Source organism: Manis javanica, chromosome 4 (genome assembly GCF_040802235.1).
Source record: "Manis javanica isolate MJ-LG chromosome 4, MJ_LKY, whole genome shotgun sequence".
In the NCBI taxonomy this organism is placed as follows: Eukaryota; Metazoa; Chordata; class Mammalia; order Pholidota; family Manidae; genus Manis; species Manis javanica.
The window spans coordinates 9,303,790-9,321,196 of NC_133159.1; the positions used below are offsets into that span (position 1 = coordinate 9,303,790).

The 17,407-nt window shown below is 39.4% G+C and overlaps 1 protein-coding gene across 12 annotated transcripts in view; it reads left to right on the top strand.

Moving 5' to 3' along the window:
• Positions 1-17,407, top strand: part of VPS13D (vacuolar protein sorting 13 homolog D) — a 277,290-nt gene that overhangs the window by 70,508 nt on the left and 189,375 nt on the right. For all 12 annotated transcript variants that reach the window (XR_012129991.1, XR_012129992.1, XM_073233217.1 and 9 more), the window contains 9 exons: positions 1,696-1,906; positions 3,964-4,135; positions 4,315-4,427; positions 7,833-8,045; positions 11,227-11,492; positions 12,623-12,756; positions 14,977-15,132; positions 16,308-16,518; positions 17,014-17,088. Coding sequence is in view for 10 of the 12 variants with exons in the window: in XM_073233217.1 (XP_073089318.1) it covers positions 1,696-1,906; positions 3,964-4,135; positions 4,315-4,427; positions 7,833-8,045; positions 11,227-11,492; positions 12,623-12,756; positions 14,977-15,132; positions 16,308-16,518; positions 17,014-17,088 (1,551 nt within the window). In the remaining 2 variants the exon portion in view is untranslated. The remainder of the gene's footprint in view (positions 1-1,695; positions 1,907-3,963; positions 4,136-4,314; positions 4,428-7,832; positions 8,046-11,226; positions 11,493-12,622; positions 12,757-14,976; positions 15,133-16,307; positions 16,519-17,013; positions 17,089-17,407) is intronic.

Genomic DNA, 17,407 nt, shown 5'->3' on the forward strand with positions numbered 1-17,407 from the left:
TAAATGAGATTATCATAATTATCATTTTAATGCTGGTTGTTGAACATTTACTGTGTGCCAGACATTGTGGCACATTCTTTCATAACTTACTGAATTTCATCTTTATAACATCCCTACAGAGTTCTATTTTTATCCCCATTTTACAGATGAAGAGACAAAGGCTTAAAGAGATTAAGTAACTTGCCCACAGTTATGTAGTTAGTAAGTAGAGTTGGGCTATGAATTTAGGTAATCTGACTTCAGAGCTTGAATTCTTAACCTATGTGATATAGCCTACCAATCTATATATGTAATGCACTTTTCAAAGGGGGTACACACGCAGTGCCTCTCAATGAATATCATCTGCTGTGGCTGTTACGATGACCTTGATGATTAGGAATAAGACCAGCTTCCATAAAGGCAGATGCCTGTGAGAAGTGACTAGGGCTGTTTCACAGAAAGAGCTCTTCTCTCACAATATTTCTCCTGATTTGCTGTTTCTCGAATTCCTCTATTTGTCATTAAGATTAGATTAAAGCAGTGGTTTTTCCAACTGCTCTGTGTATCCCTAGAATTCCGTGATGACCTTAGGGAATCTCTGAAGCTCTTCAATCCCTCCCCCTACTTCCTTCTGCCAGATCAGCTCCACTTTTATCTGTTTCACATATTCATCATTATAGTAACAAAAACACAAGAAATTACTTATTTAGTGTCTGCTTCATGCCAGGTGTTATAATATTTTGTTCTCTTGTATATGAACATGCTGTTCAATGTGGTTCCTGACACCAAATAAATGATATGAGAATGACATTAAATAAGCATCTGAATATTGACAGATTAAGATAAATGTTATGGGAAAGAAGGGATGGTGTAGGATGGAAGAACAGAGAAGACCCAGTTGAGATTAAGAGGGAAGGGTATCACCCCAGGTAGGCTGTTTAGACAGTAAAGAACTTGGCATTTGTGGGGGAAACAGCCCAGTGAACTTGAGGCCTCATGAGCAAGGTGGAGAATGGCTTGAGATGAAGTTAGAAAGATAGGCAGTGGACTTATGCAGAGTCCTGTGGGACTTAGGAGAGCTTTACAGAAAGAACTTTGGATTAAACATAATCATTAAAGTGTATAAAGGAAGAGAATGTTATGTTATGGTCTTAATTATTTTTTTAAGGATTGCTCAGGTATTTTGTGGGCAGAATGGTTTTGTGAGTGCCAGAAGGGATTGAAGTATATTGTAGGGCAGTTTATGGTGGTCTAGGCAAGAATGAAGGTGGTTTGAATTAGATCAGTGTTAGTAGAAATGGTTTGTTTGAAGAAAGAATTTTGCTGCTGGAAAATTTTGTAAACCTTTGGGTAATGTTATCTCTACATGAGAACCCCCTGTTGGATATCCTTGGGAGGATGCATGTTCAATCATTTTAGTCATAAACCTGTTACCCTCAGTTAAAGTCTCAGGATGGTAGTGAGACACTGCAGGAATCTGGTCACTACTTACTTGATGTGGAGGGAGCAGGCAGGAAGTGTCTTGTGTCATGGAGTGTTGCATAGGGAGGTGTTGGTACCAGAGTGGAGACTTCTAGACACTCAGTTCTCTGAAACAGGCACTTCTAAACATTTTCCAAAGGCAGAATGAACTGTTTGGCTTTTTAGAGTTGTTTAGGGCCAGCCCTTTCTGGATCTTTTTTTCTTCATTCTCTTTCTTTCTTTGGGTCAATGTAGAAGACCATGTCTGCCTGCTGGATTGCATTGTTGTGGATCTACAAGACATGGACATCTTTGCTGCAGAGAGACATCCACGAGAGTATTCTAAGGCCTCAGACAGCAGTAGTGGAGATCTGATCTTCCCCTCCTATTTTGTGCGGCAGACTGGAGGAAGCCTCCTAACTGAGCCTTGTAGGCTGAAATTGCAAGTGGAAAGGAATTTGGACAAGTGAGTGTTTTTACATCTGAGTAACTGTCTATCATAAATAGAATCTTAATAACTTGGAAATCAGCGCTTTTAAGGGAAGTCTGGAAGAGAATGGGTATTCATGTCTTTCTCCATTGTGTAACAAATGTTTGTTGATGGAGTCCCTACCATGTCCCAGACATGAGGGGTCCTATGATGAAAGCAAAGCAAAAGGGGAGCCTGCATTTTGCTGAGGGTGTAGGAAGGCAGATAGGTGATTCTAACTCAGTGTTTGGTTCAGTGTTACAAACTGTTATTGGATTGCAACTACAGCCTTGGAAACAGAGGAAGGGACAAGAATTTAGCATGGATTTTGGTGGGGGTGTGGAGATGCTGATGGCAGGGAAAATATTTTGAGAGAGGTGTGACGTTTGGATTATATGTTCCAAATACAATAGAGTACGGATCTGGGATTACTATTTACCCTGGAGCTTCATTTAAGCAGAGTGACTGTTTAAATGTAATTTTGCGCATTTCACTCCATTATGCAGTCTGACAGTGCTCCATAAAGACTAATGAACTGACTCTAATTTACCTTTTAATTGGCCTCGAAATGCAAGATGCTTATTTCTGTAGTTTGGAGCATTGCTTCAGTTGTCATTAATTCCATATCTGGCTGGGAAACGTCTTGAAAGTAAACATTCCCAGACCCTACTTGAGACCACTAGAATGTCTCAGGGCGGTATCTCCACTGGGTATAAACAAGGTTCCCTAATGGTGCTTATGCTCACCTGGCCTGTATGCATGGACTGGTAGCCACTGGTTGCTGTGTGTGGTGTGTTTAAGCTTAGGGCATTAATTTTGGAGAAAACAGAACATTTGCATCAACTCCAGGAAAAGATGAGGCGTGGCTGAAAAGTCATGAAAGAGGTTTTCATTTGTAGCACTTTGAAAGCAGTCTCATTATGTGTCTAGAGCGTGATTTTAGTCCATCTTTGGCCTCTCCCTTTGCAGTTTTTGGGCTTGGGCAAGTGAGAGTTTAGCCACTCTCACTGGGATTTTTGCATTTCACTCTTACTTGTTTTTCAAGTGCTCCCTGGCTGGCATTCAGTTATGGTTGGCATAGGTTATGTTTGGTTTTACTGGTTTAGCAGTCTTAAGAGGAGTGTCACTATTTAGAAATTGAACACTTTGCTTTCTTTTTAAGTAACGCTTTAAAAAAAATGTGCTTTGTTACTCTAGTTGTCTAAACTTCACCCACTTCCATCAGTGTTTATGTGCAGATAATTATGCTCTGTTGTCCAGATAGGAGGTGATGCTGAACATGAAGGATTCTATCAGCTTCTCACTGCAGAAGTAGGAACCCCACAGGGCCCTTGGTAATCCTTTCCTGCTTGACTTGTTCATTGTATCACTGGTCTTTCTTTACTTTATTGTGTGTAAGTTTTTCTTTATAGACAAAGTAATTTTTTGTATTCCTCTTCCACTTCAAATCCTGATCCTCTACTTCGTATGTTCAGAGCATGGTGTCTGCAGGATCCATGGTGCCCACTTCACCTCTGGGAGGGTAGAGAAAAACTCTTCAGTGTTGGAATGAGGCATTTTACTCACTGACCTGGGCATCTTCAACTTTACTTTTCCCCATCTCAGCCAAGATGAGTAGCCAGTTTAGATTTGATCCTGTGTCCCATTTGGGCTCTGTATGAAACACTGGTTTCTTCCTTTAGTTATCACTAAATCCAAACAGTTAAATAAAGAGCTTATTATTTCTTTATTGCTTCTCCAACTGATATGTTTAAGCTGTTTCTGAATCTGATGAGATTTTTCCTTATTAGTGGATTGCTTAGTTAGCTCATATTAGATTTGGGGATTTTTAAATGTATGTTTTGGGAGAAAAGGGGCTTTTTGTAACTGAAGCACGGCACTTAGTCATACTAATTTGCGTCATTTAGAACCACATGAAATTTTTGTCATTGGAAGTAGAAATTAACTGTTGGTAATGTAGGTGGGCTCATTTTAGCTCATGTATTTGGGTATGACCTCTGTCAATGTTAAGTTAGTGATTTGTTTGTCAAAGTAACTTTTTCCATTTTTCATAGAGAAATTAGTCACACTGTGCCAGATATATCTATCCATGGCAATCTCTCCTCAGTCCACTGCTCCCTGGATTTGTACAAATACAAGCTGATCCGTGGTTTGTTAGAGAACAACCTTGGAGAGCCCATAGAGGAATTCATGCGGCCTTATGATTTACAAGATCCAAGAATTCATGTGAGTGACCCTTTTTTTCTTCTGTAACTCTCCTAATCTCAGCTGATGGTCACCCTGCATATATATCCCTCAAATTCACGTGGGGAAAGAAGATAGAAAATGAGCTGCCTTGACATATGAACCCCATTTTTAGGTTGACATCACTCACTGTGGATTGATGAGCACTTTTCCTTTTGCAGACTGTCCTGAGTGGTGAAGTGTACACGTGCATGTGTTTCCTCATTGACATGGTAAATGTAAGTCTAGAGCTGAGAGAGCCCAAAGGAAAAGAAGGTGCTGGGTCCTTAGCCAGGTATGGCTTTAATGATATGATTTCACTATTAGTAACAGTACTATTACGGTAACACTAATACAGATAACCCATGTATTTTATTTAGCATAGAGTAGAGGTTGCTGAGGAATGTTTCATGGTTGAGTGTGGTTTGCAAAGTGCTTTTTGGTTGGTCTGTACAGTGCTCTTTTCAAGAGTTTAAATTTGTTGCTGTTTCAGTAATGGTAGATTAGGTTATTAGGAAATTTTAGTGACATCTCAGCATTCTGCTGAAACTGATGCATTTGAGAGAGCTGTCGCAATAAAGTACAACTTTGGTTTCAGAAGAATCTACTCATGTTTTAACTCTATAGAATTACAATTATGGAAGGTGCAATAATGCTTTTAATGATATTCATAAAATACACATTTAACATAGTGCAATATTTGTGTATATGCTGGAGGGGCTGTAGAGGCATCACAGTTGTTCTTTTAGTACAAGTCGGGGGTGGGGGCATTCCAGGTAGCCTAGTAAGGTGAGGCGTAAGGCTTCGATGGAAAAAGTTGTATTTTACTACATTCCTGTTGTAATCTTGCTTCCATATTTTGTAATCAACAGCTTAAAAAAAACCCAAAAACTACCAGGGGCGGGGCTTGGGGGAGGGAAGTAAGTAACATGTGAAAATGCCAGTGACTTAGAATAGTGAGCATGTCTTTTTCCTGATGTTGTGTGTCCGTTGAGGGTCTTGGGCTACTCTGCTACCTTAGTTGCTGTGGTTGACAGAGCAGCCAGCATCTTGCTGTGCCAGTGAGACAAGCAGGAGCTCCGGAGTGGGGTCCTGGACGGCAGTTAAATGCTCTGCTAACCTCTCGGGGCTAGAACACAGTCCCATACAAGTGCAAAGGAGTCAGGAAGTACAGTCCTGCTGTGTGTCTGCAGAGGGGGGACCCAGAACTATTCAGGGAGAAGCACTGTTGACTACCTCACTGGCCAACATTTAAAAATAGGGGAGGTTTCATAAAACTCTTAGAAAAAAACGTAGGCAAAAATCTCTTGGACATAAACATGAGCAACTTCTTCATGAACATATCTCCCCGGGCAAGGGAAACAAAAGCAAAAATGAACAAGTGGGACTATATCAAGCTGAAAAGCTTCTGTACAGCAAAGGACACCATCAGTAGAACAAAAAGGTATCCTACAGTATGGGAGAATATATTCATAAATGACAGATCGATAAAGGGTTGACATCCAAAATATATAAAGAGCTCACACACCTCAACAAACAAAAAGCAAATAATCCAATTAAAAAATGGGCAGAGGACCTGAACAGACACTTCTCCAAAGAAGAAATTCAAATGGCCAACAGACACATGAAAAGATGCTCCACATTGCCAGTCATCAGAGAAATGCATATTAAAACCACATTGAGATATCACCTCACACCAGTAAGGATCACCACCATCCAAAAGACAAACAATAACAAATGTTGGTGAGGTTGCGGAGAAAGGGGAACCCTCCTACACTGCTGATGGGAATGTAAAATAGTTCAACCATTGTGGAAAGCAGTATGGAGGTTCCTCAAAAAGCTCAAAATAGAAATACCTTTTGACCCAGGAATTCTACTTCTAGTAATTTACCCTAAGAATGCAGCAGCCCAGTTTGAACAAGACAGATGTACCCCTATGTTTATTGCAGCACTATTTACAATGGCCAAGAAATGGAAGCAACCTAAGTGTCCCTCAGTAGATGAATGGATAAAGAAGATGTGGTACATATACACAATGGAATAGTATTCAGCCATAAGAAGAAAACAAATCCTACCATTTGCAACAACATGGATGGAGCTAGAGGGTATTATGCTCAGTGAAATAAGCCAGGCGGAGAAAGACAAGTACCAAATGATTTCACTCATATGTGGAGTATAAGAACAAAGAAAAACTGAAGGAACAAAACAGCTGCAGAATCACAGAACCCAAGAATGGACTAACAGTTACCAAAGGGAAAGGGACTGGGGAGGATGGATGGGAAGGGAGGGATAAGGGCAGGGAAAGAGAAAGGGGGCCTTACGATTAGCATGTATAATGGGGGGAGCATAGGGAGGGCTGTGCAACACAGAGAAGACAAGTAGTGATTCTACAGCATCTTACTATGCTGATGGACAGTGACTGTAATGGGGTTTGTGGGGGGGACTTGGTGAAAGGGGAAGTCTAGTGAACATAATGTTCTTCATGTGATTATAGATTAATGAGAACAAAATGAATTTTAAAAATTGGAAAAAAAAATAGGGGGTTTCACATAAATTTGGATTTTAGCTTCTTTTGAAAAATTGGGAACTTTGGCAGTACTGGGCCCCTGTTCTCACTTGGAAGCATCTGGAAGCTGAGTAGCAACTTAGGCTGCCTTTAGATCAGGCGTGTGCTTACCTAGCAATTCATTTATTCATATCACTTGCAAGAATGTGCTGATTACTGGTATAGAACCTTCAAGAGTGCATTGTGTTTTCACACTTGATAACCTTTTCGTTTTGCTCTCTTGACAGCTGTGTAAGGTTGGGCAGGTAATTACTCCTACTTTACAGATTGAGTTTTGAACTAGTGTATTGAGCATGTGGCTGGAAAAGTGGTTTGATATTTGAAAACAGGACTCAAGTCTGGTAATTTCCCCACTGAAACACTCTATATCTTCTATTTTGTCTTCCCCTTGAAAATCCATCCTGGTCTGTGTCTAACTCAGCTAATGAGAACATGGTATAGTGAAGCTTGGGTCCCAAATCGATTGTCTTGTGAGCCAACAATTTTTTCTGATGACTGGCTTTGCCCTTAGTTTTTTACCAAAGGAAGTAATTCTGCATGGATTGTCATAATGGTACTGAGTAATTAGGAATTGTTCCCTGTAGCATTCTCTGTTACTAAGGAAAAGGCAGCCCCAATACACTGCTTGTTGGTGGGTCAGTTGCCTTATTTCTCTCTATGAACAGTATTATTTTTTCTGGTCATTCCCAATAAGCTGTGGTGGTCTTAAATAAAAATTTAAAAAAAGTCTTCTGGCAGACTCCAGAAAGAGGATCCTCCAGGTAGGCAAGGAGCTGACAGATGAAGGTCTAAAGGAACCTTTGACTTCCCTTGGGGATTGTTAAAAATGTACATCTTTCTTAGACTTGAGTGAGAAATGAGAGTGCTGATGAGGACAGAATGTAATGAATACATGGTATTGTTACTCCGCATGACGTTGCTATGGACAAGATCATCTCTTTGGAAATGGAGAGATACAGGGCACAGTGACACTAAATCCATGATAAGGAGTCTGTTGACAAAACTAATAAAGATCTCAGAATGAAAGTTATTGACCTTCATAGCTATATTTGTGGTTTTGTTCTATTGTCTTGAGCTTAACATAATTTTTTAAAGGGGGAGAGTTTAACATCTTGTCTGCTTTCTTCCTTTTAGATTTGACTTCAAGAAATGTAAACTGCTCTATGAGAGCTTTTCCAATCAAACCAAGTCCATTAACTTGGTTTCCCATTCCATGATGGCTTTTGACACCCGCTTTGCTGGGCAGAAGACCAGTCCTGGCACGACAAACGTATTTAACTGTATCTTTCAGCCCTCCAAGAACAGCAGCACTACCCAAGGGTCCATTCAGATGGAGCTGCATTTCAGGTAATAGGTCCAATCCCTGACTCTGGCTTTCTTTATTGAGATATTTCCTTTCATGGCCAGTGGGCCAAGGCCATGTCAGCTTTAGAATATCAAAGGACTGAGGAATCACTGAAAAAGATAGATAAATAATGGTTTATCAGGACAGTGTACTGTTTGTTAACCTAGTATCCCTGTGACATTGCAGTTTCACGTATTGGCCAAAAGATGTCTCTGCTGCCTTAAAAAAGAAAGTAGTTTAAAATTATACGATTGGTAAAATCAACCTCCTTGTAAGCTGTAGACTGTTTAATGTGTCAGCAACTGGGGGAAGGAGGAAATTCTGCTTGTTTTAGGGAAAAAAAAAGATTTTTTGGTATATAGAAATAATAGAAGGGACTTGCATTATCGGTTTATTTATGCAAGTCTTGCTGACTCACTTCTTCTAAAAAGAGCTTTAGCCTCCTTTAACTGGATTATGTTTTTCTTCCTTGTATGATGGGAGGCAGTGTTGAGTGTGTGGAAAGAGCATATTTTTTAGAATCATACGGATCTGGGCCCCAAACTTTGATCTTGCACTTCTAGCTTTGTGTATTAGGACAAATCATTTAATTGCTTTGAGCTGCAATTTCCTCTTCTGTAAAATAGAAAAAAATAACTGTGCTTACCTCATAAGGTGTATGTAATAATTAAACAAGATAATCCTGGCATACTGCTTGGCACAGGTGGTAGCTTTTATTATAACTTCTGATGTAGCTTGTATATACCACTGTAAGATCTTATGACTAAATGAGCATAGACCTGAAAATTGAATAGTTAAGTATGATCTAAAGAAATTCTGCAATGAAATCCAAGGGGATGCCTTTGGAAATGGTGTCAATTTCATTCTCTTAGTGCTTAATGTCGTAAGATATGTTATAAATATAAACCAGTAAGTAAAAAGGCTGGGAAAAACTTCCTGGTTAGGCAAAAAAAAAAAGAAAAAGAAAAAGAACTCAAGTTTATTCTTATATTTACACACCTAAATATGCCTGACATTTCAATGTGCTGTTCAGTGAATTCTCAGAGTTGAGATTATTTTTTTTAGAAAGTGGTCTGGCCCCTTTCCTTATGTCTTTAGGAAGGTAGCAAAGTAGGCATTCAACATTTTATATGAACTTTTGAAAAATTCAGTAATAGGAATGCTAGTTGCCTCTCACTGAGTTCTACCCACAAGTCAGGCACTTTATCTGCCTTTAGGTAAATTCTTACAGCAAGCCTGCAAAATGGATGACTTCTTCCCCATTTTACAGATGTGGAAATAAAAACTTGGAGGGGGGCTCACGTGACTCTTCTAAGGTGACATGGCTAGTAAGCATAGTCAGAATTCAAATGCTTTCTAACAATCTCAAGGCCCAGCACATTTCCAGTGATCAATGGAAATGTACTGGGCCAATCGCAGTCAGATGTTAAGTTGTGATATGCAGTTCCTTTGTTTGAAGATGTTCGTTTGAACAGGAGGCTTGTGTATATTTGGTTCATCTGATCAAACAGTTTCATTTTGGGTTTGTTTTATTGTTATTGATCGGGCTTCCTAAACTATCAGCTAGCTGTCCAGCCTATCATGGTTTTAATATACAAGGAGCCTTGAAATATTATTCTATTTGTATACTAAAGGTGTATCATTTCTTGGAGTCAAGGAAAAAGTCTTACCTTGGCTCTTGCTAACAGAAATACTATTGTTGGTGAGGGTTAAAATGTTCTCTTGATTGGAACTTGTGAACGTTTTTTGTCTCAAGAAGAATTGCTCTTCTGTTGGGATATTGTATGTCAAATATAAATCACTTCACAGTGTTTAAAGGCTTGAAATATTTTCCAGAAAAGGGATCAGACACACTTTGACTCTCCAGTTAGTACATAGCTCTGACGGATCTATGTTCAAGACGGGGTGGAAAAATTTTACTGAGGGCAACATATTTTCTCTATTACAAAAGGGTAAAGTATTTCTGTGAAAAATGCTGGGTCTGTATGAAGGAGCCATGCATCATTGTGCCCTTTTTCTGGAGGCAGTGAGCCAGGTTTAGGAGAACAAGAGACTAGAGGAGCCAGCCTTAAAAATGTCTCCGAATCAGCTTTTCCTGAATAGAAGCCCCATTTAGGGCAGGGAACCAGGTACGTACAGCAGCTATAGCCCCAGAGTTGCTCCTGGGCTCGTAGAACACAGTTTAACCCAGAAAAACCTAGAGAGGTGGCCCTGGCTTATTTTTTTCTCTCCCACCCTCCTCTGCCTACTAATATACCAAGTAGGGCCCGGATGAGCCGCTAGCCACACCATGGCTTAAGACTCGGCCTAAGAGTCCTCCTTGGGTTTTTACCTCAAGTATAGAATTTGGGGTAATGGGTGCTGCAAAATAATATTCTCTCTGCCTCTCCCCCCACTCCACTTATAGGGTGCTTGGGGTTATACCCATAGTCAATATCATCGTATTTTTTGTCCTGCTCGGGCTAAAAGATCTGGGCGCTCAGGTCTGTTCCAGTTAGAAAAACCATCTAGCACTAGTATACAAATAAAAAACGGGTCCTAGACATCAAAGAAAGAATGCCTCCTTGATATATATTTTTTTAAATAGCCTCTAGGAAAGAGAATGGACATTTATCAAACACCTGTTGTGTGCCTGGTGCTTTCTCTCTTTCAGTGTTAATACGTCTTATTCCTAAGTGAGGAAACAGGCTCAGAGAAGGTAGACAACTTATCCAAGGCAACACACTTACAAGCTGTTTTGCTGCACCAGCATTTTTCAGCCTTGACCCCACTGACCTTGGGTTAGACAGTTCCTTGGTGTGGGGGCCATTCTTGCATTGTGGGGTTTTCAGCAGCATCCCAGGCCTCTGCCCACCAGATGCCAATAGTAACACCCCCATTGTGACAACCAAACATGTCTCTAGACATTGCCCAGTGTCTCCTGAGACTGAATCACCCATTTGAGAAATGCTGAACTACACCATGCGGCTTTCTTACAGCACATTGCTGTTTGTTTAAAACTAGGATTTTTGGAAACATACACTGAATGTTTTATCAAACCAATGTTCAGAGTTTATTGATACTTAAAGCTGTCAGTTTAGAAAATACTGGAATACCACCTGTTCAAACTGAATAATACATTTGCAAGTTAATGACATAAATTTCTCCTTTCCTATTTTATTATTTTGATCTTCTTTCTTGTAGATCCACAAAGGACTCTTCTTGTTTTACAGTAGTTCTCAATAATCTCCGAGTGTTTCTCATATTTGACTGGCTGCTGTTAGTCCATGATTTTCTCCATACTCCCAGCGATATTAAGAAAGAAACTAACGTTACTCCTTTTCGCCACCGTAACTCCAGTAGTGAATCTGGTATAGTTCCCAAAACTGTGAAAAGTGGAGTAGTTACCAAGAGGTCTTCCCTTCCTGTGTCTATTGAAAGGCACCTGGAGGTCAAGGTCAATGTAACAGGTGAGAATATATACGTGTGAGTGACTGTTTCTTAGCTTGGATGTTAGGTTCAGTATGTGTCTTATAGGGTGACTTTCTATCGCCCCTGTATTTTGACATGAATGGTTCACATATGCATCTTTTAGAGCCCAGCAACTATTGAAGTTCCTGCTCTCTGCTTTCAGGTGTGAACTGTCTGGCCCACACTCAGGGCTGCAGGGTCTCTTGTGCTTTTCCTTTGCCCAGCTAGCATACGTGCCCAGCTTGAACACCTGCTTGGGAAGTGGTCTTTTTTTTCCCAGTGTTAAATCTGGCTTCAATTTTCTGTTTGATCCTTAGTGCCCCAGTGGATGGGCCTCACTGAGTTTAAGCAAATTGTGTATGTGGAAACCTCAATTTAGAAGATAAATGAGTAAAGGAATCGTTATTTTCTCTATAAAAAGAATATTTTCCTTTACAGATAAATCTACTGTGGTTTTGGTTAACCAGTGAATCTCCTGGTACATCTGTGTGTGTTTGTGTATTTATTGTTGTTTGTGATATGCCACATCTACTGCTCAACAGTTTGGAAGAAGCTGGCTGGCACTATGCATTTTAAATGGATTTAGTTTTGGAAGTTCAGGCTATACATGGTTTTTGATGAAAACAGAAGTTGAATTTGCCATGTACAAATGAGTAGAAGCTGTCTGCATCCAGTAATTAGCAACAGCAACATTAAATTGGGCTACGTCTTTTGTGAACAATTTGAGCAGCTACATAGATGGCATAGTGTCATATGCTGTCTGACCAATACTAGTATCTGAACCTACTTCCTGGGATCTTAAAACAGGTCATTGCTTGGTGAAAAGATGATTTCCTGAGCTTCTGAGTATCTGTTAGGTGTCCCAGGAGAGCTAGTTAAAAAATACATTCTAAGGAGAGAACCTGCATCTCAGCGTTTTCTGCCTATGCAGTGCTTGGTAGGCTTGGCTGTCCCTGGCCAGACATAGAGAATTTGTTCAGGATGAAAGTGAAGCACAATGTGGACAGACATCCTGGAAAACAAACCTCTGTGGCTAATGTCCCCCTGGCGTAAATGTGCTACTTAGTGTAGCAACCTGGAGCTTCCCAGCCTCCTGGTTTGGCTTGCTTAACAATGTTGTCTTTCATAGGCACAGAATTTGTGGTCGTGGAGGATGTGTCCTGCTTTGACACCAGCGCCATTATTCTCAAAGGCACCACAGTGCTCACGTATAAGCCCCGGTTTGTCGATCGGCCCTTTTCAGGAAGTCTGTTTGGCATTGAGGTAAGAAGTCTGTGTGTCAATCAAAACTCAGAATGTTTGGTTCAAGAGACAAAAGCATCCAGAAGAGAATTTTACCTCTTAAACATTCAGTAGGAGAAATAATTGTCCTCTTCTCTTTATGCCTTAAATCTATCAGTTTATTCTAATGTATGAATTCAGTCCTCCAGTGTTGGGCTGTAAATGTGCTGAGGGACTTGACCTCTTTCCCTTATACCCTCCCGTCCTTGAGAGGTTCAAGGAGACTCTTCGAGTCCATTACCCTGTCAGGCTCCTTGTTTTATCTTCTAGTTCTGCAGGTCTGGACCTTGGCAAATTTGTGAAGGTGAGGAGGTGGTCTTCATTTGCCCTGCATCCCTTCCCCACATCGAGCGCTTGTGTCTCTGAAGACCTAGGGCTTTGGGGTCCTGGAAACTTGTGTATAAAAGGTGTTAAGGATTTTATGTATTACCTTTTAGGAATATCTTATCTATAAAAGGGCAACCCTAGAGAGTCATCTGAAGTAGTGCACCTCTAATAGTGGTGCTTTAGGTTCTGGTTTAATGTCATGAAGGAGCCAGCTTACACTGGAATGGCCTTTGTTGCCTGAAATTACATTATATAATATTAAGCAAATACTGCTTTGCCTTCTTTAAATCCACGGTTGTTAAGACAGAACGAGAAGTGAAGCAGATTATTATCTCTATCAAGTGTTCCTAATTCATTGATCTCAGCTAACAGTCCTCTTGTTATAATATTAGAATATTTGGTCAGGGTTACTCATCATTTCCTTTCCTTTACAATTGAACTTTTCATGCCCTGTTCTTTCCAGTGGTATTGCAGAGGTTGGTTGAATAAAATTTATTTTCACTGTCAGCAGCATATGGTACTTTATTCCTTTTTTTTTTCTGGTTGGATAAAGCTGAATAAAACCTATAGAGATTTCACTTCTTGAGCACTTGTTTCTCTCATGTAAAGAAACCTCAGTTTGAGAGGAAGGATTTACATGCTGGTGTGATGTGAGTTGATCATGAGATTGCAATTCATCTGCTTTCTAAGCCACCACAATACCAGCTTTGAATGGAAAATCTTGGTGATTGATTAATGAACTGTCAGGTACAATTGGGTTTTGTATAGCAGAAGCCCCTGAAGAAAAAAAGGAAAATGAAGACTTAGTGCTCCAAAGTCTTAGAAAGACTACATGGCAAAATATTTGAGATTCCTGGAAATTCCTTTCAATCTTGTTCTTCAGGCAGCACAGTTGGATCTGAATTTTAAGACCCCCCTTGATACATCATTGGGGGAGAATTTATAAAGAAAGCAAAATGAGTTAATTTTGAGAATATAACAAAGGATCTTGGAGTCACATGCTTTTCAACAGCACTAAAAACTACCAAAAAAGGAAGGAGCAAGGGATGACATGCTGAAAACTACCTTCTTTCTTTTGTACTCGTCTTGAGAGTGCAAAATAATTTGTTCATAGAATGGGAGTCCTCCCTCCCTTCTCTCTCCCCAGAAATGTATTTATTTTTAAGTGTTTTATTGTAGAACATTTCAAACATATACAAAGTAAACAGAATAATATAATGAACCCCTATGTTCCCATCACTCAACTTCAATAATTAACATTTTCAATTATGAAAGTAAAAACTATATTACATAAAATTGCAGGAGGAGAGGGGAAAAAAACGTATCCCACCAACTGTAATCTCTATTGGCATTTTGATGTGTTTATATCCTTAAAGTCACGGCATGCTGTTACTTTGATTGGGCTGCTTTTTCACATAACCTTTGTTGTAAGTATCTTCCTCGGTTCCATATGGTCTTTTTAACTGTCACACTTAAATGGCTACCTTCCATTGAGTAGATGTGATATAACTTTGGATGCTCTTGAGTTCTTGGAATCAACTATTAAGTAATGGTTCAGTGAATTTTTCTATATTTCACTTTATTTCCTTAGGCTTGTTCCTAGAAAGAAGTAGGATTATTGGATCAAAAGAAGTGATGTTTTTAAGCTTTTTCAGTTATGCACTGCTAAACTGCCTTCCATGCAATGTGGGTGAACCATGGTGCATGCTGTTCACAACAGCTTCATCTTCACAAAATTTATTTCAGCAGTTGTGATGGGTCTTTTGATAATATAGGGCTGATTGTCATCCTCTGAGATAGTGTCTTTTTCTGCTGATGGTTAGACTATTCCTAAATCAGACATTAATGCTAACCATATTGCATTTCATTCTCTAGGTGTTTTCATGCCGACTAGGGAATGAGCATGATACAGCTCTTTCAATTGTTGATCCAGTGCAGATTCAAGTGGAGCTGGTGGGGAATTCTTCTTATCAGAATAGTTCAGGATTGATGGATGCATTCAATAGTGAAGATTTTCCACCTGTCTTAGAGGTAATGATGAAAAATGTGTATAATGCATTGATACACTCTCAAATACTTTCCTGTGCTTGAACAAATTATTTATTCTGCCAAACTCAACATTTTAGTTACTTCAGCAAATAGAAAATAAATATGACATTGTCTCTGCCCTGGAAGACTCGTGGAGGTTGAAAGACCTTGTAATTGTCTGATGTAATCTTTAAGTTCTATAAATGTTCCCAGAAAGCAGAATTAAACATAGGTAGGAATATTGATTGTGGGTGGATCTCAAGGTAAAGTGAGTCTGAATGGAGGGGCAGGATGTAAATAGGCAGAGAGGCAGACCATTCCACGTCGGGAAGCAGCAAAGTCAGGGGCAGAAGTGGCCCAGTAAACAGGAGACAGAGGAACGTATCTCTAGAACAAAGAGGTATGTATGTAGGGACGTGAGGAGGACATAAGGCGAAGCAAGGGAGGGTGAATCCAGGCAAGGAAGGCTTAAGAATTTGGTGTCTTATTTTTTCAGTAGAGGGGTATAATTAATCCACTTGAACCATAGGATATTGAAAGAGAGAGAAAAGCCATTTTGGCTTTTGGTCTTTAAAAAATAAAAATAAAAATAGGGAATAAATAAAGTACTATACATTCAAACAGTCACCCCACTTTTAAAGTGGTCCAGTGTTGGTGTCTGTATTGCTTTTACCAATGGTAGCTATATTGCTAATCTCTGAGGAAGATTGGATTTTTGGAAATATTAGCATGGAACTTGAGTCATTTAAGGTTATGTTTGAATAAAGAAGAGATTAATTTCTTGGTGGTCAGTTTGTTTCAGGGATTTAAAAAACTAAATAGATGAATGCAAAATGGATTGAGAACATGTTAAGCCATTTTCTGATTCTCCGTTTTGTTGATGAATATACTTGTATGAAAATCACCCTATTAAAATATTAATTGCTCTACTAATTTCCTAGTTTAGTATTTTTTATGTAGTTCAGTTCTGTGAACATTTGACCTCGTGGCTGAACCATCATACCTCATGGCTCTTGGTGCTTAATTTCAAGATCTTCTCATTCTCAGTCTTCAAAAAGAGAAATTTAGTATAGTGTCTGTTGGACTTCTAGAACTTGAGTTAGGAATTACACCTGTGAGAGATGTGGACAGAAAAACAAATACAACTTTAAAAACTGCCGCTTTTTAAATTTTGTTAGATTCATTTACAAGCCCTGGATATCAGACTCTCCTATAATGATGTTCAGCTGTTTCTTGCCATTGCAAAATCCATCCCAGAACAAGCTAATGCTGCAGTGCCGGAGACAGTGGACTTGGAGGCCAACTCCATTAGCAGTTACATTCCCAGTGCATCTCAAGTTGGAGAGGAAATCAGAGAAAGGACAAGACATACCTTAGATCCTGTCTTGGGTAGGTGTTTAGCTCTAAACCCTGTCAGTCTTCCTAATAGTTCTCCTTCTTTATAACTTTCAAGATTTTCTTTTGCACAATTAGATTGTTCAGATATAATTGTATGTCATTAAGTATAATTGTAAGTCATAAGTAAGACTCCCTAGCTTTTTAAGAAAAATAAAACACCCCAAACCTCCACTGTTTTTCCTTTTGCATTTTCTTCCAGAGTTAAATGGATACTGCTAAGGTTTAGTTTTAAACTTCAAGTTTTCCTCCAGTGTGATGTGGATAATAATATTAAATTTCAGTTAAAAATTTTTAAAAACACAGTTAATATAAAATTTCAGGGTACACATGATAAAAGTCTCCAGTTAGGAGCCCACTTTTGCCTAGACAAATAAAATGTTTCAGTCACCAGTTTCTGAATTTTCTTTTGTTTTTTCTTCAATTAGTCTGTGGATTAATTCATATACAACTATTTGTAAAAATTATGTACCATTTTTTTTTGTCTAGAGTTACAACTAGCTAGACTGCAGGAGTTGGGATTCAGCATGGATGATTGTCGCAAAGCTCTTCTGGTGTGTCAAGGTAATTGGAATAAGTGGTTCCATTATTTGTGGCTTATCTTGATAATATGCTTCCTTCCCATTTGCTCCCTTACTCCTACAAGGTGACTCAAAGAGTTGGGTGTATTTTGAAGACCCTCCTCCATGGTTCCTGTGGGCTGAATATAATCTTGGGCCAGTAATAATAATGGGCAGCAGTATTTCATAGTAGACAAGAATATGGGCTCTGGGGCCAGCTGTGTGGCTCCAGATCCTTACTGTGCCACTTAGTGGCTGCTTGTTAGCCATTGGGGCAAGTGACTTAACCTGTCCGTGCCAGTGCTTCTTTATCTGTCAAATGA